The sequence below is a fragment of the Takifugu rubripes genome, chromosome 22 (genome assembly GCF_901000725.2).
Source record: "Takifugu rubripes chromosome 22, fTakRub1.2, whole genome shotgun sequence".
NCBI lineage: Eukaryota > Metazoa > Chordata > Actinopteri > Tetraodontiformes > Tetraodontidae > Takifugu > Takifugu rubripes.
In genome coordinates, this window is record NC_042306.1 from 8,886,192 (window position 1) to 8,913,037 (window position 26,846).

General features: G+C 41.7%; 1 protein-coding gene and 1 long non-coding RNA gene across 9 annotated transcripts in view; one reads left to right on the forward strand and one right to left on the reverse strand.

Moving 5' to 3' along the window:
* ctnnd2b (catenin (cadherin-associated protein), delta 2b) overlaps positions 1 to 26,846 on the forward strand; it is a 79,219-nt gene that overhangs the window by 15,407 nt on the left and 36,966 nt on the right. For 7 of the 8 annotated variants that reach the window (XM_029831310.1, XM_029831312.1, XM_029831314.1 and 4 more), the window contains exons 2-4: positions 1,518 to 1,654; positions 10,766 to 10,878; positions 26,387 to 26,421. In XM_029831310.1, the coding sequence (XP_029687170.1) occupies positions 1,523 to 1,654; positions 10,766 to 10,878; positions 26,387 to 26,421 (280 nt within the window). In that variant the 5' untranslated portion in view covers positions 1,518 to 1,522. Of the gene's footprint in view, positions 1 to 1,517; positions 1,655 to 8,466; positions 8,647 to 10,765; positions 10,879 to 26,386; positions 26,422 to 26,846 lie in introns of those variants that run through there. The other variant, XM_029831315.1, reaches the window with a different exon arrangement.
* On the reverse strand, positions 14,452 to 19,259 carry LOC115248015 (uncharacterized). The gene is made up of 3 exons (XR_003887046.1): positions 19,205 to 19,259; positions 18,939 to 19,088; positions 14,452 to 14,995 (listed from the first exon to the last, which is right to left on the reverse strand). It is a non-coding gene; the product is annotated as an uncharacterized lncRNA (long non-coding RNA).

Sequence of the window (26,846 nt, forward strand, 5' to 3'; positions counted from 1 at the left end):
CTATTTCTCCTGTCTTTTACCCCCCCACCCCAACCCACCCCACACTTGTCTCACTGTCTTTCCACTCCTCCTTCCATTTCTTCAGTTCCCCTCACTCTTTTCCAAACATATCCTTCCACTCCTGTTGTACTTCAGCACTGGCTGCTGCTCTCTCAATGTGACAGTTAGAGAGTGTGTGTGTGTGTGTGTGTGTGTGTGAGTGTGTGTGTGCGTGTGTGTGTGTGTTTGTGTGTGTGTGTGTGTGTGTGTGTGTAAAGCTGACTGATGCAGCTGTTACAGCAGCTCTGTACTGTGTCAGGATTACATACACATGTGAGGTCCGTGTCCATGCTCAGATACAGGCTGACACATGGCATCAAGCATGGAGGCATGAGAATGTGTGTTTATCTGGGTTTGTGTCTGTGTGTTTCTGTGTGAGTATGTTCTACAGAGGTTTGAGGATTTTAGGGACTCTTACTGAACTTGACTGTCCCAGTTCCAGAATCGGAAATCTTCCAGTGGTTTCCCAGGAAATCTGGAAACTGGACAAACTGAAATTGCCAAAAAAAATTCCATCTTCCCTGGATGTTTTTAGCATCCTTGAGGTGATCAGATTGAAGTGACACAGCAGTTATCAGTGAAAATTTGCATTTTCTCGGGGGGCAAAACCAAAATATGAACTAAAGTAAATTTCAAAAGGATTCTACTGACAGGAAATGAGGACAAGGATGCTGCTGACTGTGTTTCCAGTGAAAACCAGATTATGGAAGGACAGATTGTTTATTTATTTGGTGTTTTTTGTGGTTCTTTTTTTAGTTGTTGGTCTGGGTGGTTGTTTTGATGTAGATACAGTTGTGGGGCATCAGCTGACCTTCAGCTTGACCTTCAGACCTTCAGTTCTTGTCTTTCCTCACTGTGGAGCATCTATCCTGGGAAAGACCAGTCACATGTCTTGTTTGTGTGTCGTCAGGACTCATTTGTGTACAGTTCTGTCGCTGTGAAACCACAATTAATCAAAGAACAAACAGCTGCAATGTGGAGCATGTTCATGAATGTAGCTGAAAGTTAAAGTTCTATAAAATATTTCACCAAAAATCTGCATCTCGCAGAAATGGAGGAAGTCCTTGTTTGAACCGTTTTCCATATGAAGGTCATGTTTCTAACCTTCACTCTTCCTTTTTGTTTAACTTTCAGTTATTCCTCCAAAATCAGGCAGCTTCACACTGTTCTGACAGATGAATCTGCAAAGATGTTTAGGAAAAAGAACACCGAGTGCACCAGAGAAGTGCTGAAGTACAGCAGACGTTTATCAGCTATCTGTACTCTCAGTCCTGTCTACTGTGGATATGTGACTGACTAAATAAATAAAATGAAAGAAAAACCTTAAGCTACTTACAAGCTGGCGAAGTCTCCATATTTGTATGTTATTGCTGCAGAATGTAGGAGGTGAAGGTGTGACATCCTCTCAGACGAACCGCCGAGTGTCAGACTTTAACGATAGTAAAGGTTTTTTCTTTGTTCTGTTCTTCATGTTTCAGGAGGTATGCCAGTGCCTGAGGTGGCGTCTGACACCGCCAGCGCTGCCGCCATGTTGAGCCCAGTCCTCAATGCCTCCAATGGAGACGGTTCCGAGTCTGAAACCACGTCTGCCATCCTCGCCTCAGTCAAAGAACAGGTGTGTGACTTACTTACTTTGCAATTATAATGAGTATTTTCACAGTTTTAGGGTTAAGGTTGGAAGTGGGTTAGGGTCAGGGTTAGGGGGGTGTTCAGTTGGGATTGTTTGGGCTTGGGTCAGGAGGAGAAAGTCCTCATAAGAAATGCAAGGATGTGTGTGTGTGTCTGTGTGTATTACAATTACTAAAACTGGAACACCAGAAAAGATTAGAAATATTTTCAGTGGGACAGGAGGATGAAAGACGGCCGCCGAAGCTGATGATGGCGCAGCCATCTGAGCTAACATGCTACAGCCCCTGCACTGATCTGGGTACAGGCCCTCGGTGCCTGTCAAAACACACCTTTTGTCTGATTTATCTGAACTGTACAGGAAACAGACAAAGCTGATTTTTAATTTTTGGTTGTAAAATTTAAAAAATGGAAATGCCAGTTTGTTTTGTTGTTATTGCTAAGCAAAGTCACAACAGATTAGAATTTGGTGATGCTTCAACAAACAGTTTTTGACACCTTTCATCAACAGACAATATGGGACACTAATCCCTAGTGTTTGTCAGGTTATATTACAGCAAGTGTGCATGTCCAGCCACAAAAACAGCCAATATCAGTTAAGCCAGCTATGTATAATATATATATATATACAGTATATACACACACACATATATACATGTATATATATATGTATCATTCAAATGGTGCCCTCCCTCCCTGCTGAAGTTTTGGAGACATGGTGGTGTTGTTACCTGTGTGTGTGTGACCCTGAAAATGTATAAAATCTGCATCAGTTTCATTTATTATTCCAGAAAACATCTGGATCTAGATGTTTTCTTTGTTTTTTGTATCTTAGAAAGAATTTATAGGGTCTTCTGCCCAATAGGCAGCGGCTGGCAACAAACATCTGCCTGAATCGATGGACTGTTGCCCTCCAGCCTTTCATTCAGTCTCCTTACTGGGGCATTTTTCCTTTCAGATGCTTCCTGAAGTCCTGCTCCTCATGGGGCTGGTGGTGGTTCTCATATTAAACTGACCCAGTCGATCAAAGCTGTACACACTCTTGCTGGTGGCTGGATCCCTCCTGTTGCTTCTGCGTATTTCCTTCACAATATGCAGGGAACACTGGTTACAGAACGCAGGTGCTTGGGCAGATTCGACCAAAAGCTGTTGCTTTTGTCCAGCTGTTGTTACTGAGTCTGGCAGTGTCGTTACCTGTAGTCATGATTTCAATTTGATTTTTGATTAATCTATCCCTGATTTTCTGGGTTCACTTCACTTACAGCATAGACTGATTGATAAACTGATAAATGTTTGGTTTGTGGAAGTCCAGATGTGTATCAGGGATTGTGGTTTTGATTTTGATGTGAAGTAAATTTATCCAGGTTAAAAAAGTATGCTCAGCAAATTAATGTCAGTGAATAAATCGTCTGTTTGCGTACTACATAAGATAGAAAATAAATCCTCCAGAGGTAACCCCAGAGCTGGCCTGGTCCCTTCAGTCTCTTTGAGAGGCTGGGATTAAGTAATTTTGATGTTCAATCTTCTACAACAAGATGATTTGGTTGTTAACAGGAAAAAGAATGATGTCAGAGTCTCAACTGGGACATTTCAACCAGTCAAGAAGGTTCTTTTATGGAAAAATAAGAACGAGGGGTTGTGGTATAGGCCCATTGACATCACTGCCAGATTCAATATTAATCCATGCGGAGTTTGTCAGAATATTTCATCTGGACCAAAGTGTTGAACACATGACCTGTTGCACATTAAAATTAGATCAGCTTATTCTCGCTCCAGTTAACTTTGGAATTCGCATCATCTTCATCAGTATGGTAGCTTTGTTTATGTTTAAATGTAGTTTTAGTTGTGATTACATTTTCTCATTTTCAGTTAAAGGCTGTGCGAAGGTGGATGAAGCTATGGTGAAGCATCTGGCCTCATCAGGGTATTAAAGTGTTGAAGTGGACGTTCAAATACTCGGGTTATGATTTGTAGTCTTATAACGTAGTTCACCTACATGTTCACATTTTGTATTAAACTCATTTTATTCTTAAGAACAGGGTGATTAAATACTTGTATGTATAAATACACATACTGTATATACATATATAGACTTGACACAAGGGCAGCAGTTGTTTCCTTGGATGCTATAATTTGAATTTTGTGCGCTGGGACACTTTTTATCTCAGACTTGGGCCTGAGTAGACCTGAGCAAGCATGTGAATCTGTACGACAACGCCGCAAACTGAACAACGGTACAGCCAAAAATAAAGCTATTACTGACTGTGTACAGTTAAATAACATTAGCATTTAAACATTAGTTCTCATGTCAGTTCTCAAGACAATAGCTGAAGATAACAAAATTGAGGCCTGTTTTTATGCAAACACTAGCACATGCTAGCATATCACATAAGTAGGGCAATAGTGGACTTTAAAACACACGTGCGCGCGCACACACACACTCACACACACACACAAACACACACACACCAGGAGACCCCTGCTGCTCTTTCTCCTGTTTCCTTCCACCCATTAGAGATTGATTATCCATTCATCGTTGTTTTTGTCACATCTGTCACCTTTTGTCCTGCAACAGTTCATCATCTGAGCTGTCCACACATCTGCTGTTGGCGGAGGATGGTGTGAAGTGTCTTGCCTTGAACACTCATTCATATACGAGATGTGAGCATCTGAACTACTGTCATGTTGAAGGGCGGATAAAGAAAACGAAGCAGTGGGTATTACTTATTGGTCAGAGCCGTTGTCCAAATAACCTGCCAAAAGCATTTAGCCCTTAAATTACATATAAAAATGGTTATTGTAGTAGTAGTAGCATTTTTCTCAGTGAAGATCCATCTATCTGGGCCCGTCCATTAAAGCAAAGTGCTGACTGTTTTAACTTCTGCTATTACTATGTAATAGCAGCAAAGAAGCTGAAGAAGTTAACAAGGAAGCCAGGCACATAGTGTAACACCTCTACCTTTCCTGTATGTCTGGATGCATTTACAAGCCGTTCAATTCTGTAAGAACATCGCTATCTATTATTTAAAACTCTTTCTGTGCGTAGACCATTTTCTTATTTTGGTATATTGGGGAAATGACCTGAATCTAAATTACACATTTCTGCAAGGTTTGCAGAATGACAGGAGAAGCTGGGCTTTTAGCCTTTTCATGCATGAATCTATCGAGATTTTTTTTAGATGTTCTATTACACTTCAGGAAAAAATAAATATTTAGAATGATTTTTTTCTTGACTGCTATATCCCTTTTCGGGGTCACAGCAAGCTTGCTGGAGCCTATCTCAGCTGCATATGAGTGAAGGCAGAGTACTGCTGGTGACTCATTCATGGCCCTATGTGAGCATTTGAAGGTAAGATACCGTGCACAAGGGTACCTCGGCGCTTTGACGGTGTCCTGGCACCTCCCTGGGCTACCAGAACACCTTCCAAGTTTTGTCCGCACTAGAGCTTTTGAACCAGGAACCCTCTGCTTCTCAGCCCCGTCCAGACTAAGCTACCACCACCTCCTTTAAAACTTTAAAAGTCACAGTGCTGTTTTTCCACTTTGCATGAAGGAGGTAAAATATAAATGTAAAGTTAATAGTCAAGTTACAATATTTCCATTTTTTTTAACTGACTAATTATATAAGCAGCTATTACATTACATTTGATTTACACTGCAGACTGTACACGGACATAATTCCACAGATGATACATGGCACCCTTCAGTCTGTAGGTGCCCACATGTGGGAATAGTCATGGATAAGAAAATGGGACATTGAGAGAATATAATTATGTGGCCTTGGACAAACATCTTTTTATTTCCTACAGTTCAATTTTAGAAATGAAGCCTAATCTGCTGGTCATTTACCTGACAAGAGTCTCGTACCGGCTGCTGTTAGTGCTCTGCATAAAGGTAAAAGCGTTCTGTTGTACAAAGAGAAACATGTGTGCAGTCACTGTCTCAGTGACAAAGGAGCACAACTGTGCATTCAAGCGTAACAGAAATGACTGAAAGAGGACGACACAACCTGTAAACAGCAGATCCAAACAGTCACTTTATAATCAGCATGACTCACACTGGTCAGGACAACAGTTTCAGTCTAATTGCTATAAAGCAGAAGAGTCTCTGAGGTCAGACAGAGCACAGAGCATGTCACACTGAGAGTTAATAAGGCTACATTAAAAACAAAAACAACATTGTTTTTCTGCTTAAACTTTTGTTAGTGTTTGATACATGCCGTGTTCTTTGTATTGATCATATTTTATCGGCCTAATTGGCAACAAAAGCAACCGGACAGTTTAGTGTCCTGTAAATTTTAGTATGTGAGATGAAAAAAGTGCTGGTGGTGAGTCATTCGGCTCATTTGCTGGTGTTTTCCTGCAGCACGCCTGATAATCAGCCTTTCTTCCTCCTCCCACTGCTTCTACTCCATTTGTTTATTAAGGATTAATTAAGATTAATTTACCAGGGCTACCTCATTAAATTGCCAAATATAGATCTCGTCAAACTTCACAGAGTTATTCATGAGTTTCCAAGTAGATCAAATAATTAGTCTGTTTTTACTTCTTCAGCGTATAGAAAAGAGACATTTTGGAGTGGCAGAATCCCAAATATGTGGTGTGGTCTATCAGAAGGCCGATATAAGAAGTATAAAAAGGAGCATGTGTCCATGGTTTCATGTACAGCAGAGGTACTAGATCAGATGAGAACAATCACGCTGTCGTGGCTTTTCTATCAAAGGTATTTCTTATCTGTGTGCTCCCGGAAACTCATTTCATTGTACCTTAATAATTTAAAGGATATTAGAGCCAAGAAAGCCAATAAGCTTTGAATACTAAGAAGAGCGAACATCCAATCAGGGTTAAATTTTCCCTTCCTGTGGGACAACCAGCTCCTGTACCATCGGACAATACGCCATCGCCACAACATCAGTGGTCTTAGAAATAGCTCTCATGACATTTTCCCAGTGTACACACCCCCGGCTGAAACATCTAAATGCCAAGTGAACACCAGAGGGTACAATTAGGCTTCCCTACACTGAAGACGAAAGGCCTCCCATGAAACCCAACACTTTATCAAGTCATTTATTTTACTAATTGCTTTAATGGTGTTTCCATGGCCAGCCTTTTCCTGTCTGCTCCCGGCTGTCTGCCAACTTTTGTTAATTGGCTCTACTTATTACCGTAAACCAGTTGACCAGTAATTAAATAGGAAATTTGTTTCCATAAGATAAAAATCATGATTATATTTTCCCTTTATAGTTGAAAGGCCTTGATTGCCTTCACATATGAAGACAGACACAATGAAATCCAGGCTTGTAAGCATCTGTATTAACTGTTCCTGTTTGTTCTTTAAAGCTGATTTTATGACCTGTCCGTCAGTGTGCAGCCTCACCCATGGAAACAGCCCACAGAAATTTGAATACAACGTAAATGGAAGGTGGAGATTTGCATGCATATTCACTGTCGGCGTGCAAGCTGTGGAGGTATCGCGATCGATCTAGTTCCCGTCTATAGAGAAGGAAAAGGACAAGTTCAAAAACAACTGAGGAGAAACCAGCTTGAGCAGGTGTACAAATGTGGGCTGGAACGTTTCACAGTTGTGGAGAGATGGACTCAGCTTGCTTCTGGGTATGGATGCTTAGTTTTTCAGATTGAATTTTGTTGTCCACTTGCATTGGTAAAGGATCTATAATAAAAAAGAATCTTTCAGCTAATAAGCATTAGCTCAGCTCCTTCTTTACCCTCATCACCATAATTTCTTTCTCCCTGCTTGGCCGCTGCCATGTGTTTCCTTTGGCCACTGGAACCAGAGATAGATCACTCAAAGCTTTAAGGGAATCTTTCTGTCCATTTAACCTTAAAGATGGATTTTCCTCTGCCGAGCTGTTCAGCCACACATGTCTCGAAGCTCCTTCAGCAGCATTTTGTTCTAGTCTGTGAAAATTGAAAAGAGTTTAAAAGATACTGAAGGATATGTTGAGGCTTGTGCGTTTGAGCATTACTATATGATGGGACACACAATTTCATTAGCAATAGGCTAAAGAATGGGATAATATGGAAAACATTAAATCGATATTCCACGCACGTAGCTTCAGCTCAGTGCAACAGAAGATATGCTAATACTAATGTTTACATATTTAATCCTGGCCAATCATATGCGTGGAACAGACAGCTTCACAGAGATTTAATGCAGCACTTGCAACTGATCAATCTCCCTTAAACTCTCATCATGCCTTATAGATTGTTGGAACCAACATATCCAAGCAGAAAAAAAAAGAAACGAGTTGTGCAGAGGCAGAACCATGAGGTGGAAAATCCACCATATAGAATAATTTTATCTATGTTAACATTCAAATACAGATGAGATTTCCCCTAAAGTAGCTTTCCAAAGTTTTAAAGCTTCAAATACTTCCATTTATCTGGTGGAATCCGAGGCTGAACTTGTGAATTCCATGTGTGTGTGTGTTTGTGTGTGTGTGTGCCCATCAATTTCATCTTCTCTCCGTCCTGACATTTCACCCAGCCTCTCCTTTATCCCCCTGCTGCTTTTTGGTTGTAGGCCGATGGTCGTGTAATGGTGGGTGGGGCTGTTGTGGGGGCAGATGGTCTTGTGAAAGAGAGAGAGAGAAGTAGAGGGAGAGAGGCAAAGAGCCACTGGCGAGCGGCGGGCTTTTCTGCAGGGTCAGTCGGTGGGAGGGCCCATTGTGATGCAACGTTGCATAAATAATGCCACGGGGCTTCTAAATGCTGCGTTGCCATAGCGACCTTTGTGCCTCAATGAACACTGTGTGAGAGAGAAGGAGACAGAGAGAGAGAGAGAAAGAGAGGGAGAGAGAGTCAGCTCAAGTGACACTTGTAGTCTCTCTATTAGTTTGCGTTTGAGCCTGGACACACGAGTGTTTGCAGGACGGACACGGGCAACACTTCTTCTGCTCTGTGACGGAGAAACGGCAGGAAAGTTTTTCTCCTCCTACAATGAAGCATGGTCCACGTGAAGGTACATGGGTCTCTGCTGCTCCTCTCTCGCTCTCTTTTTTCTCGGAAATTCCATCAGAGTTGAGCAGGTGTCTGCCTGTTGGCTCCGAAATGGAGGGAGAGCAGACTGGTGGGGGCGGAGGGGTGGGTATGTGTCGGTGTGTGCCTGTGTGTGTGTGTGTGTTCTTGTGGGGGGTCGGGAGGTTAGTTGTGGTTTTGTTTGGATGTGTTTGAAAAGAAATATTTACTCCTCAGTGCAGAAGTTCATCAGCAGCTCAGTTCCAATAGGGCAACAGACAAGTAATGAAAGAGCATAAAACTTGTTTTTTTCTAACCACTTAAAGTGTTGTTTTTGTTTTTTTTACAGACAAATGTTAATGTTATGTTTAGGCTTCTTGGTGGATTTTGTTGCAGCTGTATAATGAAATAGAACTCAACCACCTGATCTGTGTGAGTTTTGCATTCAAACGGAAAGAGAACATTTCAAAAATCAAACATCTTACATACATCGCAGTTGTGCACGGCATTTACAATACATTGCACACTAGTGCATATCTTCAAATGGATTTTATGTAGCAATCATAAGAACATATCCTGATGCTGGTGCGGATGATGTTTCTTCAGAGGCGACTAAAAACATATCTGGATTAAAATGAAATAAAAGCGTGTAAGAGTCAACATAGTGATGAGTCCGGAGCCACCCGATCCTTTGATGTGCATCGTATGTGTGTTTGCCTGTCATTTTTAATATTAGGACATTGACACACTAATCCTTCATTCTGTGCACTTGTTATCATTATGGTGGAAAAGACTGAAGGTGCCTTGGGCATCGTCCGTGTCCAGGCTCCCATGATGCTTTGCTCTTTATACACACACTGAGTGCATCTATAAATAATCCAGGTAAATAAAGGGAATTTTACATGTTTCCTTTAAGCCTAAACCTCACTTTGTGGGTATGTATAGTTTGTTTGTTTTTTTGCAACATTTTCCACACTACACCATGTGATGCTGAATTTCCTTGGGTTCTGTTGTTTGGTGCTTCAAACATTATAATCTAATAATTAAACAGAAGCTAATTTAACAGCTCAAAGGATCTCAGCAGCAGTATAATAACTTGTTTCATCAGTCCTGCGGCTATCTGCTTTTACTGTTATTCGGGGTGTTTTTATTTACAAATTTTTCCATGGTCACTTTATCATACAATGATTCTTGGGGAATGCATTGTGGTTACAGAAAAGACTGAGATTCTGAGCATTTGTGTGGTAGTTGTGGATCACTCAATCACGTGTTCCTGACCCTTTTGTTTTGCAAATATCCATTCACTCCAAGCAGTCATTCACCTTTGTCTGGTGGCCTATGCATGGAATCCCATTCAGTTCCTCTGGATTACTAAAATCTACACTGTATGGCAGGTATAATTTCATTATCTTAAACCTGCTTTGAAACTCACAGCGGGATGTCAACACAAAATGGGACACTGACAGTTTTCTGGTGCTGCAGGAACAGGTGATGATCTGTTCAGGTTGTGTTCAAGTTCTCTTGCATCCCCTCTTTTTTCTCAGTTGGTTTCCCAGTATGCTCTTCTCTGCCCTTTTCTTCATCATCTACCTGAGAAAAGTAACCCCGCATCTCAAACTTGGGTCTAATTGTCTCATCATCACACTTCGGGTATTGAAACCCACTTTGTGGTTTCAGTGTAATTTAATTTTTATCTCAAATCATTGGCATCTATAAATACAAATTTTCTCACCAAAGAGGCTTTTTTAGCATCATTTTAGCGACGTCAGCTTAGCACAGATCACCTTTTGATTATGTGCCTTAAGGATAGTTACAAAGCCATCGGGGAGGGGCGAGCTTGTTCCGTTTTGTTCTGTATTTACTTCAAATGTCAATGGAAGTGACGTCAATCAAGTACACATAGTGCACATTTGATGGTGACACCTCTTGTCAGTGGTCTGTTTTTGAAAAAAAAACCCCACAATTATTAAATCATAAAACTGACTTTTTGTCATCAGTCAGAAACATAGTACATCCTTTCAAGCGCTCATGTGGACCATTTGTCCATTAAAAATATATTTTACATAGGTAAATGAGACAAGTATGATGATAAATGTGACCATTGTGTTTTTGTGCATCCCCAGGAGCTGCAATTTGAACGTCTGACCAGGGAGCTGGAGGCAGAACGACAGATTGTTGCCAGTCAGCTGGAGAGATGCAAGCTCGGCTCTGAGACCGGAAGCATGACCAGCATCAGGTGTGTGTGTGTGTGTGTGTGTGTGTGTGTGTCTCCTACTGGTCACATTCACACTTGCTGATCTGTGTCCAAAATCCTCGTTGGTGTCAGACACTGTTTGGTTTCAGAGGTTTTCTTGTGATCGTGTTATTCTCCATATTTACCAGCTGCAGCTGCAACATAAATGACTGTTTTTCATGTTATTCGTGGCTGCTGTATTTCTGGAACTCTCAAATTGTGTATATTTTTTGTATTATTCGGTTTTAAAAGTCATGTAAAACTGAAACTCATCCATACCAATAACTCAAATAAGATCTTTGATACACTCGATAATAAAAGTAAACTGATGTTAATTATTCATTCAAAAAGATTCATAAGTAAGTTTGAATTCTTACTTTCTTAAGTCAGAGACAAATGACTGAAATGCCACACTTGATACATCTGTAATAAAAGTTTAGTGCAGCTTACTTCAGGCCTACCTGAGAAACCTATATGTCATTTCTGGTTTTTAAAATATAAAAACAAAGGATTTATTTTTATTTTTTTTATTAAGTGCAAAAAATAACCCAAAACCTTTGGAACTTGAGGCTCATGTGTTGTTTTCAGAAGAAGCAGAGCAGCAGATGTCTCACTCACAGCCTTATTGACCTCGTTGGATGTGCACAGCACATCTTCAGAGAGGATATAGATCTGTCAAAAACTCACCAACAGAATAAAGTTTATCGATGGGATCAAGTTCTCCAAACTGCAGCATAATGTCTGAGGGGGGGATTATACAGTTCAAAGAAAACACGTGACACCTGAGATTCCAGCGGAGTTAGACCGGGTCATATCAGCTCTCAGTATGTCTTGTGTGAACAATAGATGTTTAAAACCTCCATCAGGGCCTTGCAGCCTCACATAGGAGCCATCTGACATTTACGCTTGTTACGACTTTCAAGACCATCATCAGAAATCCAGAGGTTTTAGAATTCTGCTGACATGACTTAGAGTGAAATAAGGCAGATTCCTGCTCCTCTATGGCAGGCACAGCAGGGTTCACTCAGGCTTTTCCCTGATTTCCTTAACTCTGAGTTCCATTCTATTGCAAACATTAAAAATGTAAGAAAAAATGGATTTTACCATTTAAAGAACATAGCCAGAGCTTGCCCCTTTCTCTCCCGTACTACCACTGTGACACTAATGGATGCTTTTATCTTCATTCGTATTAACTACTGTCATAACGCTTCGCTTTTCTTTCAAAAAAATAAAAATCAACATTTACGGAGCTCAATCGGCACATGTGTTGGCGAAGACCATAAGGGGCACATATTACACTATTTTAAAATCACTGAATTGGCTCCCTCTGTATTTTGGGGTTCAGTTGAAGGTCCTTTTAATGGCTTTTATATGTCTTAGGGGTCTTGGACATCTTATTTTTAAGAATTCCTTTTGTCACGTGAACTCATGGACCCTGAGGTCCTCTGGCACTGATCTCTTAGTGATCCACAATGTTAGACCATGAACTTATGGCGAGGCATCTTTCTAGCAGGTCCCCGTCTGTGGAATCACCTGCTGGAGGAACTGAGGGCAACAGAGAATACTAATATTTCCAAAGGCAGGCTCAATACCCATCTGTTTAATTTGGCTAATATCCTATTTTCTTATTTAATTTAATTTTAGTCCTTTATTCAATTTTTATTTTTTGAGTTTATTTTAGCTTTCTAAATTTATTTTCAATTTCTAAATTTATTTTCAATTTCTAAATGTATTTTCAATTTCTATATATTTTTTATACTTACAGCCTTTGCAGTTTTATGTTTTTTTTTTATTCCATATCTCCATTACATTTTTCTTCTCAATCCCACCAGTGTTTCCCTAGTGGGGGTCTGTGCCGGGGGCTGTGATCTGTAGTCAGGTGAGCATATACTGTAGCTAAGCGTGTACCCTGGGGATGGGGGTGGGGGTGGGGGGATAGGTGCCCTGGCTCAGTGTAGACGCTTTACTGCGTTGCTGTTTCCTGACCTGGCTCCTCTCTATTCTGCCACATTTTCAAGATGACACAATCTATGAGTGCGTGTGCGCGTGCGTGTATATGCTGGGTGGGAGCTGCTTTTATTCATGCAATCCACTTTGTGCTATATTTTTCTTGTATGAATAGTGCTTTATGAGTCAAGTTTGATGGACTGATTTATTGATCGTATGCAAAAGGCCTGTCTTGCCAGCTGCTGTTGGCTGAGCTGGGACCGAGAGAGCAGAGCCAACACGTTCCATACCAGTCCCACTTCCGACCCAACACAATAGTGCTAATGCAGTTAGTTGGCCCAAAGGTCATTATCAGATAATTAACGCCTCTGTTTCCCCTCACACTTATGCACATTAATAAATACAAACGGCCCTCAGTCATCTTTTCTCCTCCGCTTCCATTCCTTCCAGCGACTGTCAATCAAAATTACTTGTCTGCTACCATTATAATTCCTGCTGGGTCTTCTGAAACAGATCCTGATACTACAAGGAATGGGTGCATAGATGTGTTAGATACGGCTCATATAGGATGGAGGAGGTTGTTCTACAAAAACAACACAGTATTGTTACACCAGTGACATGTTTTTATTTTATTTAGTGAAGGACAGAAGTTCCCTGTCTGTTTATAGGCTACTTTATTTGATGAGAAGGTAATCATCAGATGGACAAATTGTTTGGTAAAACACACAGCTAAGTCCACTAAGGTAATATAATGGATTTTCACAATGGCCAGAGCATGTGGATTTTATTGTTCTGTTTGTACTGAATGGTTTTATTCATCACCGTTTGGCTCTAGAACAGACAGGGCGGCATCTATACGGCAGCCGCCACAGGAATATATCAAGGAAATAAAAAGAAAATACAAAGAATGTAGGGAAGATTTGGACACTTTCAGTGTTTGTGCTTTAATCTTTAGGTTATTTTAATGTGTTGTTGCCATACTTTAGCTGAAGAGGTTCTTCTCTTAATTAGATGAGACTTTTTAATGCAGTGCAGAACCCAGATAATTATGTTTGGAAAAAACGGACAATTGTAGTGTTTTAATCTGTGTCCGCCCTGCTGACCCCTGTCTTCTCATTTAGCTCATAATGAACCTTAATAGAAATCCAAAGTTGTCCTCAAGTCCAGATCTGTTACTGTCCCATCAGTTACCTGCTAGAACTCTGTCAGTTCAGCTTTGTGTCTAATACAGACAAAATAAAAATGTTCTGTTTAGCACAAATGGGAGCAACACCCACTCACAGATGTCCAGTGAAGGGAATCCCTCGAACTCCATAATCTGAAGGAAGCTTCAAAATGTTCTTACGTAGAGGCCTATGAGTTGATGTTCCTTTGGCTTCATTAGCTACAAAATAATAGTCATCTACAGGTTAAAGAAGAGCAACATAATGGATGAGTGTGAAGTGTAGCAGCTTCTGGCATCTCTGTAGTCTGGCTCCTCTGGCATTTTGGAAGAGAAAAACCTCTCAGAGGTGCTAATGAGCTCTTCAGTTGCGCTTTTGTTTCCGGTTTTAATCAGGCACCACAGGTCAGCCACGACATATGCCGCCACTGTGGCGGATTTATCACCTCACTTCATTCCACTGTGTGTGTGTGTGTGTGTGTGTGTGTGTGTGTGTGTGTGTACGCAGCTAAGAGCAGGACATACAGTGGGTATAAAACGTCTTCACAGCTCCACGAAAGTACCGTGTTTTTTGATTGCCACACATGAAATGACGTGAGCTCATGTCAGATTTTCCCACCCTTATAAATAATCCAATTAAAAAGGAGGCTAAAATTCTAAGGGAGAAAACAAACTTTTGTTGCATAAGTTTGCACTCCCTCTTGTCAGTTGGGTGTGGCTGCGTTCCGAAAAAAATCAATCACATTTAAAGCCATGTTCGAGCCCGCATCAGTCCATCTTCTGTCTCCAAGGCAGACAGAAGATTTTTCTTATAAAACATCTTAGCCTGGCTAAAACACACACAAGGTCTCGTATGTGGAAAATGTGCTCCGGTTTGGTGAAACCCAAGGTTGAACTATTCTGGATATAAGTCCAAATGTTAGATTTGGTACAAACCTAAAATACTGCCCATCCCCAAGCGAGCCAGGGGGTGGGAGGTTGGATGATGAAGAGTCCAAATACCAGTCAGTTCTGGGAAAAAAAAAAAACAAACAAGAAGAAAATACTGGAACAATGAAGAGAAAATGTTAAGCTCGAGAGGACTGGCGGTCAAGTGTGGCGGAACCCCAAAGAAGGCAGACAGACACGGGAATTAAAAGTAAACTCAGACGGTTTAATGAAGCAAAAAAAACAGGAGGGAAGAAACTAAATGAGAGGCCGAGACAAACTATAGGTGCGTGATGCGGCAGACGAACCAAGTTCGAGATCCAGGGGCGAGAGTCCGTGGGGGAGTCCAAGTGTCCAGAGGCCAGGAGAAATCCGTCCGAGGAAGGGGAAGAGGAAGAGGTCAGAGGAAGAGGGGCTAGGAAGGTTGCAGAGGAGCTGGGGGAGGAGCTGGGGGAGACGCTGGGAGTCGCAGGGAGTCGCTGGAAGACGCAGGGAGTCGCTGGGGAGCCTGGAGAGATGCTGGGTCGACGGGAAGTGTTGCCAAAAACATCAGTAAGATCAAGCACTGGCCTGAGTGCAGAGGGGCCTTTTATGGGTGCAGAGTCGTTTGGGCGGATTGGGTGCAGCTGAAGGAGAGGGCCCAGGTGGTGGTGGTTGAGCTGATTGCCCAGGAGGAGGTGGGGCCAGAGTAGGAGTCACAACAGAAAATTCACCTTTCAGTGCTACAATAAACCAAAACATGCATCCAAATCAAGCCAAGCTTAATCTGAAGAAGATGAAGCCTCTGGAATGGCCCAACCACTGAACAGACCTGAAGACCTAAACATCTGCGAACAGGGGAGGCCCTCGACAGACCGTCTGACAGATTTGGGGCACTGTTGTGAAGAAGAGTGGGCAAATATTGGCCTGCAGCTGTGTCACTGTCCTGTCCATGGTTGCCGAGTAACTGCTGCACTACAGTCTTTTTCACAATCACAGCAGAGTTTTGATGTATTTCCACTCTGCCCGTAGCACTCTGTCCACTCAGGGTTCACCTGTGACACTGCTCAACCAGAACCTGAGCAGACGAGTAATAAGCAAGCAAGTCTGGCCAGAAACACTGAGAGTGTGTGTGTGCTCGAGCAGAGAGTGTGACTGCTACAGCCTCTGCAAAGTGGTGGAACATAGATGGGTAGATAGATGGACGGACTGAGGGTTTAAATAACCTCTTCATGATTATATTTTTAATGGTATGCAATTCAGATTTTAGAGATGTGTGGGTAGGAAAATCACAACCTCAACCTGCAGGTGAGGACGGGCCTGGGGTGTGGTTAGACGTGGACAGAATGAGGCGTGGTCAAATATGGAGGGAGTAGGGGGTGTGGTCAGATGTGGAGGGAGCAGGGGGTGTGGTCAAATGTGGAGGGAGCAGGAGGTGTGGTCAGTAGCTTTTTTTACATTATGAACAAGGAATTGAAAAATGTGTAGAATACAAAGTGAGAATAAGTAATTTATCAAACAGATAAAAACATTTTCAGAGGGCTTTTAAATGAATGTGACTGAATGTGAATTTAGGAACCTTTAATCTGACCTGTGAGCGAGAATTCAGTTATGTACACCTGCCACCACATTCATAATCATTACAAATATTTGTAATTTTACTGTTGAAGCCCTGACATCTCTGTCACTGGGTTACTAATGTAGGTCAGGTCATTTACATTTGCATGTACCGTATTTTTTCACTGCTCTGATTGTTCCACTGGAGAGAAGGTCAAAGCCAGACTGCTGCACTCTACTGAGTCATCCAGAATGAATGGGACTGCGGCGGCTCATGTGTGATGCAGCAACGCTTCAGGAAGTGAAGCTGCTGAAACACGCACAGCAGTTAAACTGCACACGTCCACGATGGAGCACAGCCAGAGTCAGAGCTTCACCATGGCTATGAACTCCAATTAGCTGCAATTGATGTGCTGTCACCAAGGTAATTACATGCAGGCCTAGTTTTTGAAAAAGAAGGTTTCTTCTGAATCATGAACCAGATGGCGCTCTACAGTCATGATCCTGTTGGCTATTCCCAGTTTCACCAGTATCCTGGTGACAGAGAACTTTGTGAGTGGCTCAGTCCACCTCACACCAGTCAGAAACCACTTAGAACTCAGTTTTGCAAATACACATTTTAAACACAAGTTTTAAACAATTTTATAAATATAACAGTGAAGGTGAGTCATAATGTGTGTGTGCACACGCTTTAGTGTGAATTTCCCATTGTGCCATATGATGATTATTTCCCTGAAAGAAAATGTTAATAATTTCTGGAAACACTTCACTTTTCTTTGTCTGATATTGTTCATATAGTGCCTTTTGTATGAATCTGCTGATACACTTTTTTTTTAGATAATGTAACAGATGACGTTCCCTACTGCTTGACAGATTCTTTCTCAGTTGTTCCTGGCTCAAACATGTGTAGATATACACACTGAGCTTTTCCACATCATTGAGATAGTATCATATGATCATGTAATGGTGCTAGCTTCACAGAATTGAGCCGTGCATAGAGAGGCGTGTTTGATGAAGACAGTGCTGGAGTCAGGCCTGATCTGGAAGCAGAAACAGGCAGGAGGTTGTGGTCCATCCATACTCAGGTGTTGGTATTCATCTACCTGAGGCAATGTGGGGCGGATGAGGAGCCTGGAGCTGAATCTGATGCGTCATTCACAGCAACAACTCTGAAATGCTGCAGTCACTTGAAGCTAGCGTTCATCATTTCATCATAGACACCGTTTTACACACTGTCAGCTGCAGAAGCGCCGGCAGAAAATTATTTGTGTTGTTTCTGTGCACTGGAGACCTTTGTTGTTAAGGACCTGAGATGAATAAAGCTGGATTAGCTCCGTGGAGAGCTGCGAGGTTGCAGCAGTTTGATGTATGTGCAACATAAAGACACAGCTTTACCTCTGCTTTCAGCTTCTCTTCAGAAGCAGAATATATGTGTTCATGTTGAAGCTATATGTCAGAAAAGAGGGTTATCTTTTTAATTACCCTTTTCCCTCTTTAATTAGTACAGTGGTAGATTTGACAGACAGCCCAACATGATCATATTACGATCATATTCCAAGATATGATATCACGAATGAGTGATGAATGCCGCTCTTGGATTTAGCTGCAGGTTTCAATATGTTTCGCTGTTGCTAGGACATTGATATTTTTTATTTGTGGCACAGGATGTATCTGTCGATGTGTCATTCCTGCTAATTCTCCTTGAGGCTTGACATAGGGTACTGAAATGTACTGCACTTTTAGTTATGCTCATCACATATTTTCCAGTTTTCCTAATATCGTCTAGTGTCAGACAATTGTTGTGTGGTTGAATTCAGTTGTGGCTGCTAATCCAAATCATTCCAAACTGTAACTGTAGGGTGGAGTCAGTTCTGATAGTGTGGAGAAGAAGAAGGGAGACTGTGCTTCAGGGGATCAGGAGGAGAAAAACAGCCCAGGGTGGTGGTGGGGGGGGGGGACTTTACAAACACACGCAAACACACAAACATGCTCAGCGTCTGGCCAAGACTGACTCCAGACCAGACGCTTTTAATAAGCCTATAATATCTGCCATCGCAGACAGGCTCAGTCTGTCACACCCTGTCTGTGTGCACGTGAGCATGTGTGTTTCTGTGTAGTGCACGCACTAACTTCGTCTTCGCACAGTCGTCTGTGACTAAATAATCAATCTGCAGCTACATTGCAGACAGAATTGACAGTAAAACCACACACACACACACACACACACATACATATTGATTGAATGGCGCAGTTAGCTGCTGCATTAGCTGATATGAAGATTATAGAATCTTAAGATGTGGCTGAAGACTGTGTGAATTAAATTAGCGACAGGTTTGCACCTATGCGGCTGCAAAACACGCCAGAACGAGCAGAAACACAATGACGTCTGTTCATTAACCCAGAAGTAACGGCACCAGAATACAACTGAGGAACAATAAAGATCCTTATTAAACCTCCTGGCAGGCAAATGTCAGCGTGCAGTTTCACTTACTGATATCTGAAACTTCACATCTGTAATATGCTGGAATCCTAAACTGATTTGGTCCTCGTGCACTGTGTGATGTCCGTACCTGGAGAATCAGACATCCTGGTGACTCTGGATCAAAGACCATGTTAAGATCCAAAACAGGACCGATGCCAGCTGGCAAACAAAGCATTGAGACAGTATAGTTTAAAAACACACACTATTAACGTGGCGAAATGAGCTGCTGAGTACACAGCTACATTAGCAAACAACAGTTTCACAGGCTGGCTCACCTGACAGTCAGCCACCTGCAGCACAGTGGATCTACAGCAGATCATCAGCTCTGACAGTTCCAAAGTCTTCTGGCTGCACCAGATTGATCCTGGCAAGCACATGATGCAGTGTGTGTGCATGCGTGTGTGTGTATGTTTGTGTGCGTGTGTGTGTTGTGCACAAAAAAAGCACATTTAGTTAACAATTAACAATAAATATTCAATCCAGCCAGAAGAAACCAACGCTCCCACAGACGAGCCTAAAAGGCTCCAATTGAGGGACTGGCTACTACTATAAATTATGCATGTTTGGTAATAAAACAGTCTAAATTATATCCTGTAAAAGTTTTTACATTTTTTTAAATATGCTATATTCATTCTAGCTAAGATCATTTTGTAAAATATAATTTTAGCAGCACATTAACATGCATGAACACAATAATACATATTAAATTCTCACCTGCCTGGTTTTCTGTCTGTCTGAAAGTCCTCTCAGAGGACTGACCATTCATGTGTGACACGTGAATGTTGCGATCACATGCAGCCCTGGTAGCATGTGTCAGTGCATCTGTGCTCTGTAAACCATGTTTTGGGAGATTGAGTGGCAGTTTCCATGACAACAGTTTTCAGTGTTGGGAACACAGATACTCTTTAAACCTGGGGAATGTTCTTGTCCTGGGATCTGATTTCCCCTCCATTACATGCACAGGACTGAATGTTTGTTGTGTAAAGGATGAAGATAAAGAAGTACCGCAGCTATAGGACAAGACCACAGCACCGCGCAGTCTTTTTTATAGACGGTCCATGAACAAATAGGGAGGCCTTGACGATCAACAACAGTCCTTATTTATAGCTGTTGACAGGCTCCATGTTTCGGCCCTTGATTGCTCCAAAAACAAGGAGAAGATGTGAAGAGTGCTGTCCTCCAGAAGTCAGTGTGCATCAGCCAAATGATGTGACGGATGGCGTCCGTCCCTCTGTGAAGTGCCGCAGCGCCGCTCTAACGGGCTTTGTAGTCCTGGGAAAGGTTTTCGGATTCTGCTTTGATCAAAGGCTGAAACGCCTGTGCAGTTTCACAGAAGATGCAGAGCACGTCACAGTCAGTCACTTTTCACATCACGTCGGAAGACGCTGCTGTTTCCAACGTACCGGTGTGCTTTTGTGTCAGTGTGAGAGAGTCCTGGATTAGCAGGACAAATACAGTTGAGCAAATCAAAAGCTGGGATTATGTCACAGCGCAAGTCAAAAGTGTGTCATCCCGTACATGCAACATGTTCTTGTACAACCCAGATCAGGTGATTACATCATTATACCCCTGAACTCAGCCAGTGAAGTCCGTGTTCTTGGTCGTGAAGAACGATCCAGTTTAAATGACACGGACGAAATGTGTTGCCGCAGCGCCAGATTGGACGTCAGAGAACGCCAAGACACACGCCTCCACATGTGCATCAGTCCATCTAACTATGAAGGTGTTATCAGTGACAAAGGTTCGAGCACAAGGAACAGAGGAGTTTGTAATTGTGTACCGCAATTTATTTATTTTTTTATCCTCTCTCCAAAAATCCTACATAACACAAATTCTTAATTACAGGGTCACAAGTCCTGTTTTACAAGTTTCAGATTAAAAAAAGTGACATGCTCACATTTTTGCGAAGCAGCCTGAGGTCAGATAAAAAAGTGAGAAGGTTCTTGTTAAAGCTGTGTGGGCTACATTCCCACATGCTTATCCCGAAAGACTGTCTGGTCTCATGCAGACAAACAGCATGTATGCTGTTTAACTTTGGCCCTGAATCAGAATGGCGTCCTGGCATCCTAGAGGTAAATCTGCTGAATTCAGTGGGGGGTCATTTATGTCTGCTGACCATTTGGTGCAAGCATGTGGACAGAAGTATGGGAATGGAGCTGTGCCTCAGCCCGCTGTGCTTTAATCACTCGGCTCAAAGGTTCTGTTCTCTCAGTCCAGATAACAACAACAAGCAGCCTCCAGCTCTGCTGAATAACACAGGCAGAAAAAACTCACTTAGCGCTCCAAATTCACTCTGTTCTTCTCTTCTTTCACTTTAACCTGTGGCACTCTGCTTGTAAGTTCGCTTTTCTCTTTCTGTTTTAGAAATGTGAACCCATCACGGACTCTGCAGTGAAACTTAAAAAAAGACTTTGCCCCATTCCACTGCCTCTATGATCTCAAGCCATTTATCCACACTTAACCCGTACTGTATTTTCAAAAAAAGAAAACTTTTAAAAACCACGACTTTTACCATTCCACTTTGAGGGAACATGGATTAAGTTGTACCACAGTGTGTACAACTGCAGCGTCACTGCTGAAAGCACCACCATCGCATCTCTGACTTAAACCCTGGAATTACTGGTCAGATTTCACTGGTCCCAGCACCAGAACCTGCAGCTGTTTTTGGGAATCGACGACGCTCTGACAAAATCCCGTTGCTTGGCTGACTTCAGACCAGCTGGTGTTGGAGGTGTCGCCAGCAGTGCCACATTTGAATGCAGGCTCAATTCACTGTGTTTTTGTGTGAAGTTTGCTTGTTTTCTGCTGCACGTGCTTTGGAACAAAGTCCAGTCTTGATGACATGTTGAAGCTGTTACTGCATGGCTGCAATAGCCCCCAACCTCCAGCCGAGAGGCGTTTTTAAGTCTGCTTTATTGGTCAATGCGTCAGCAGTTCTGTGTGTAAAATGGGCCTGACAGTGATAGTGACAGAAGGGCCTGTTGCTCCCAAACCTTCTTCTGAAATTGCTGGTCAGAGATTTTCTTGGTGGTTTCCTGCTGATTGCTGGACTGGATGTATGGCTGCTATCAGTCCAGGTGCCGAACTCTTCATTCCAGTAATGTTAGAATCCCAGTGCACTAGTTTGAGGCAGAACACCACAATAGTTGCAATTTGTCTCGCTTGAAACCAGGAAAGCAACTTTATAATGTCACATTTAATTGCAGAAATTAAATGCACTATAGAACTTCAATGCAGCTTGAAAGTCTTGCTCATCATTTGAATGATATTTTGCACAATCAGAGCAAATCGGAGTTACATTTAATATTTCTTTAAGACAGAAAGAGCAAAAAAAATCCGACCCAAACCAACTTAGTCATTCTTGAAGACATTTGCATAATGTGTTCTGTCAGTGCAATCATGAATCTCATTGCAGAGCACCTGTATAATTTTTTACCCTTTATTGGTTATTAAGGTTGGTATGAGCAGAAATAATGCTTTTATTAAAACATGATTTTATTAGTGTGGCTGTAACCTACAAGGCCCATTGTTTCTTCTACTTTCTGATCTTTTATCTGTTAAAATCAAATCGCTGTGTCTCCACGGGTGTGGTAAACCTAGCTTAGTAATCTTCCTTTAGCAGGAACCCCCTTTCAGCAGTATTACCTATTCTACTCCAGAAATAGCACCAAATGGACAAAATGTGCTTAAAGCATTCAGCCAAATCATTGCAGAAGGTACAAGGGTTTATCATTGTTATAAATTACTGCATTTTACTTTCGATTTATTCTTTGAGCCAGCTGAAAGAAATGTAGAATGATGGATGTGGCGCGCAGTAGCTGAAATGGTTACGGTGCGCCACAATCAAAGAGATTGTGTCACATTTGCCTCTTAAATGGTTGATCAAAGTTGACATTCATCCTCTCATTATTGCAGATTGTTTTACAGACTGTATAAAGACAACATGATCTCTATGTAAGACTGCATTTTAATACATATACTGTTTAAATGTCTGATATCATTGATTAAATAAAGGTATTTTAATGACATTTCAGGAAAATATCCTAACTGATTTGATACTCAACTACTTATGTGAATTAGAAAGAAGGCAGTCCTAGTCTATGTACAAAAGTGCAGAAAGGTTAAAATGATGGTCTGAGCTATAAAAGGTAAGCAGAAAACTGCATATAGTAGATAATAATGGGTTTTTATGCAAGCTATCAGTGCATTAGCTTCATCATATCATTAGCTGTGACCTGCAGCAGGTCAGCTGACTGTTCTGTCTATTAGTCTCTGTTACACTGCCACATCTTGTTGAAGTGTCAAAGAGATGCAATGAGAAGAAGCACTAACTGACTGGTTCTTCTGGTCCGGGAGGTCAATGAGCTCTTTCGGACAGTGATGGCTGATTAGACAGAGAGTGGCTGGTGTATAGAAAGGGTGAAAGACAATGAGAGATATAATAAATGCACGATTTTTCTATTTAAACTAAAAAAAAAGAACTTCAAAGACAGATGTTACCCCCTACTGACACCCAACCCAAGTGACCCAAGTGCTCCCTCAGGTCTTTTCAGCACTGCAAAACTGATCACAATATTTGATTTAAACAGTCAAACAATGATCTCCACAGCATCAACCCACAGCTGCTGACCTTTTTTTTTCCATGCATGTGGCCAGATGTTAGAATAGCATCATGGCCTGTAAAACAGAGGCAAGTTTGAGACAGCAGATAAACTCCTCTGCACCTGAGGGTCAAAGTTCAACGCTGACATCCCCCACATAGAGAATAAGCATATTTAATTCGAAAAATCATTACCCGTACTCCTTTACAAGCAAATCGACTCTTTTTCACACTCTTTGCAGGCTTTTTATTTCAGTATTCTCAAATGTAGCCAATGCCTCAATATGTGAAGCCTACAGTGAACTGAAATTTCAGTGCTGTGCTTGGTTTAGTCTCCAAGGTCTTTGTCCGCTTTTTTTCCTCCGATTTGTCTTGTCTGATCCAACTTTGATAATATGGACACACTTTGCATAACCGCAGACACATAAGTGAAACCCTCTGGACTATTCTGTATTCAGCCCCGCAGATAATAGCACTACTCGACTCTTTTTGTGCTTCCATTTGAGGTCTCTAGAGGATTTATTTTTACTTGCTTTATTTTTCATCTCGGCGTTTGAAAACTACATTTGTGCCATTTTAACACCAAAGCATTGTTTCAAGAGCAGCAGTTACAGACGGCAACAGTGAGAACAAGTGCAGCTTGGCCTTTGAAACACAATATTGGCTGAGCCTCTGTCATCAGTCCAACAGCCCCAGAGTGGTGACAGTAAACCATCATTCGCTCTCTACCTTTGTCTGATGTGTTGACAGGGAGCTTCTTTAAATACTGAGCAGACTGTGTGTATGTGTATGTGTGTGTGTATGTCTCTGTGTGTGTGTATAGGATGTATTGTTTAGTATTATATGGCCTGATTAATGAGGAGTCTGCTTTGCTGACACGGGGTCTTATTAACATGTATCGCTTGGCTCCCCGTCACAATCCATCACACACACACACACACACACACACACACACACACACACACACACACACACACACACACGCAGGCACACACAGAAAACTGAGGCAATCAGTGGGATGATTAAATAGAGCAGCTCGGTGACCACAGAAAGCAAATAGCCGTAATCGCTTGTGCTCAACCTGAAAGGCTTCACATCAAAAGGCCAAACTGGAAGTTGATCATTGCTACATTTTTGGAGCAACTTTTGAACCGCTCGCATGTCACGAGTGTTCGAGTCATTTTGAAAAAGCATGTAGTCACGCACCTCAGGTAATCTGAGCATCAGAGGGGAAGCATCAGGCTAATTACTTCAGGTTATCTGCATCCCAACGGTAACAGTGCGGCCATTATACTTCAGTCTATTGGACTTTGGAATGTGTTGCAGCATAAAAGGACATTGCAGTCATCTGATCTGATCACCTGCATCACCAATGCATCTGTGGACCACTTTAATTAGAGTGCATCCAGGGTTGAAGGAGGGGGCGGAGTTAATCTATCAGGACTGGCTCTCCTTATCCTACCAGCTGTCATGTCACCCTAATAAAAGAGAAAAAGACAATAGTTGGATTTTAATTAAATGTTTTATAAATCAAGCATCCACATATGCATCTACAAAAGTTCCTTCTGCTCTCAAACCAAATAAATCAAATAAACCACTTTTGCTGTGTACTGAGTTCAAATTGAGTGCAGTGAGTTGACTGAACTGCTTCCTGTAGCTTCAATCAAGTTCGGTCAAATCTGGAATATCCTGATGCCATACATTTCATATTATTTCATGAGACCAGCCTGCACAAAGGTGACATCATTCATCCTTTTTAAGGCACTGCAATGTAGACTGATAATCTGGGATAGAAAATGGATAAAAAGCCAGTCAAAGTGTGAATTCTGTCTCCCCAGTGAAGTGTCCCAGACAGCTCTGCCTCTCTGAGCTTGCTCTCTGCAGTATCACACAAATACTTTGCGTAAATGAGCTGCATAAAAGTAGAGAGCATAATTAGTGAACACCTCAGCTGGCACTGGGTGTGCCGAGTCACCAAATTGTCTCTTTCTGCATGAGTCCGAACCAACTCATGTGGTGATAATGGTTACCTGATAAGACACACAACCTCTGGATCAAATATAGATCTCTAAAGAGCTATATATATCTGCCTGGTTCAGGTGCATGCTGGGAGTGGAGAGAAAGTGGAGCAAGAGATAAGATGATGTTCAAAACCAGTAAAAAAAAAAAGCAACACAAAATTCAACATCATTCAATTTAACATCTGTCCCTTGCTGCTTGCTGTTACGTCTTCTCCACATTATTACATGTTCTGAACATAAGACATTTTCCACAACTTGTTACTGAATAATATTGATTATTATAGCATACTTCCACTCATACATCAGTTCCTCTTCCATATTAGATTATCTGGAGGTAAGGCCAGAGAGGACAGGCTAAGATGGTTTGGACATATCTAGAGGAGGGACTGTCATTATGTTGGATGCTGAGGATGGTAGTGCAGGCAGGAGGTCCAGAGGAAGACCTGAGAGGATGATGTAGTTAGAAAGGACATTAAGGTAGCTGGTGTGAGAGAAGGGCATGTAGAGGACAGAGGAGATGGAGGATGATTCACTGCGGAGACCCCTGAAGGGAAAAACCAAAAGAAGCAGGCAGCAACTGAATTTGTATTCTGTTGGTTTGATAAGGCTTCTATTCCTCAAGGCCTTGAGGAATAAAAGCACGTTATCTCAGAAATAAAATATAAAAGATTTTTAAATTCTTCAGACCAGTTTCTCCTGTTAATATGAGTTTCTGCAAAAGAGAAAAGTGTATTATGGCTAAAAAGGCTGAAAAGTGCACAAACAAGACTGAAAGTTAATTAGTTAGTTATTTGTGCATAGTTCTAACTGTGCTGTCTTTCTTGTGTCTCTTGCAGTTCTACAGATGAGAAATTTCGCTGGAACAACCAAGGTACTTTCTCCTCTAAAACACTTATCTACATCACCACTACATCTTGTCTGGTGCCCAGTTGTTGGTGTCATAGTGTGGGTTCTTTCACTGGTGGACATCATACGCTAACAACACACTGATGGAATTTCTGGAGTAAATTCAGCACATCATGGACATGCTGTCTCCCAAATGAACTTTATCTTTTTGTCCTCATTATATCAGAAGGTCAGAGACAGATCAGGGACAGTGATCACTCTGAGCCCTTTAGAATTAAAATGTAAATAAGGAGTCTTCTAACCTCAACAACTCTTAGAAAACCTGTTCTTTGGGTGGTCACTCTTCCAGTTTGGGCATTTCAATTAGAAAATTAGATTAATTATTAAAAAAAATATGTGAAGACTGGATCATAATATAAGCCAAAATATGAATCAAAGCTCTGCGACACT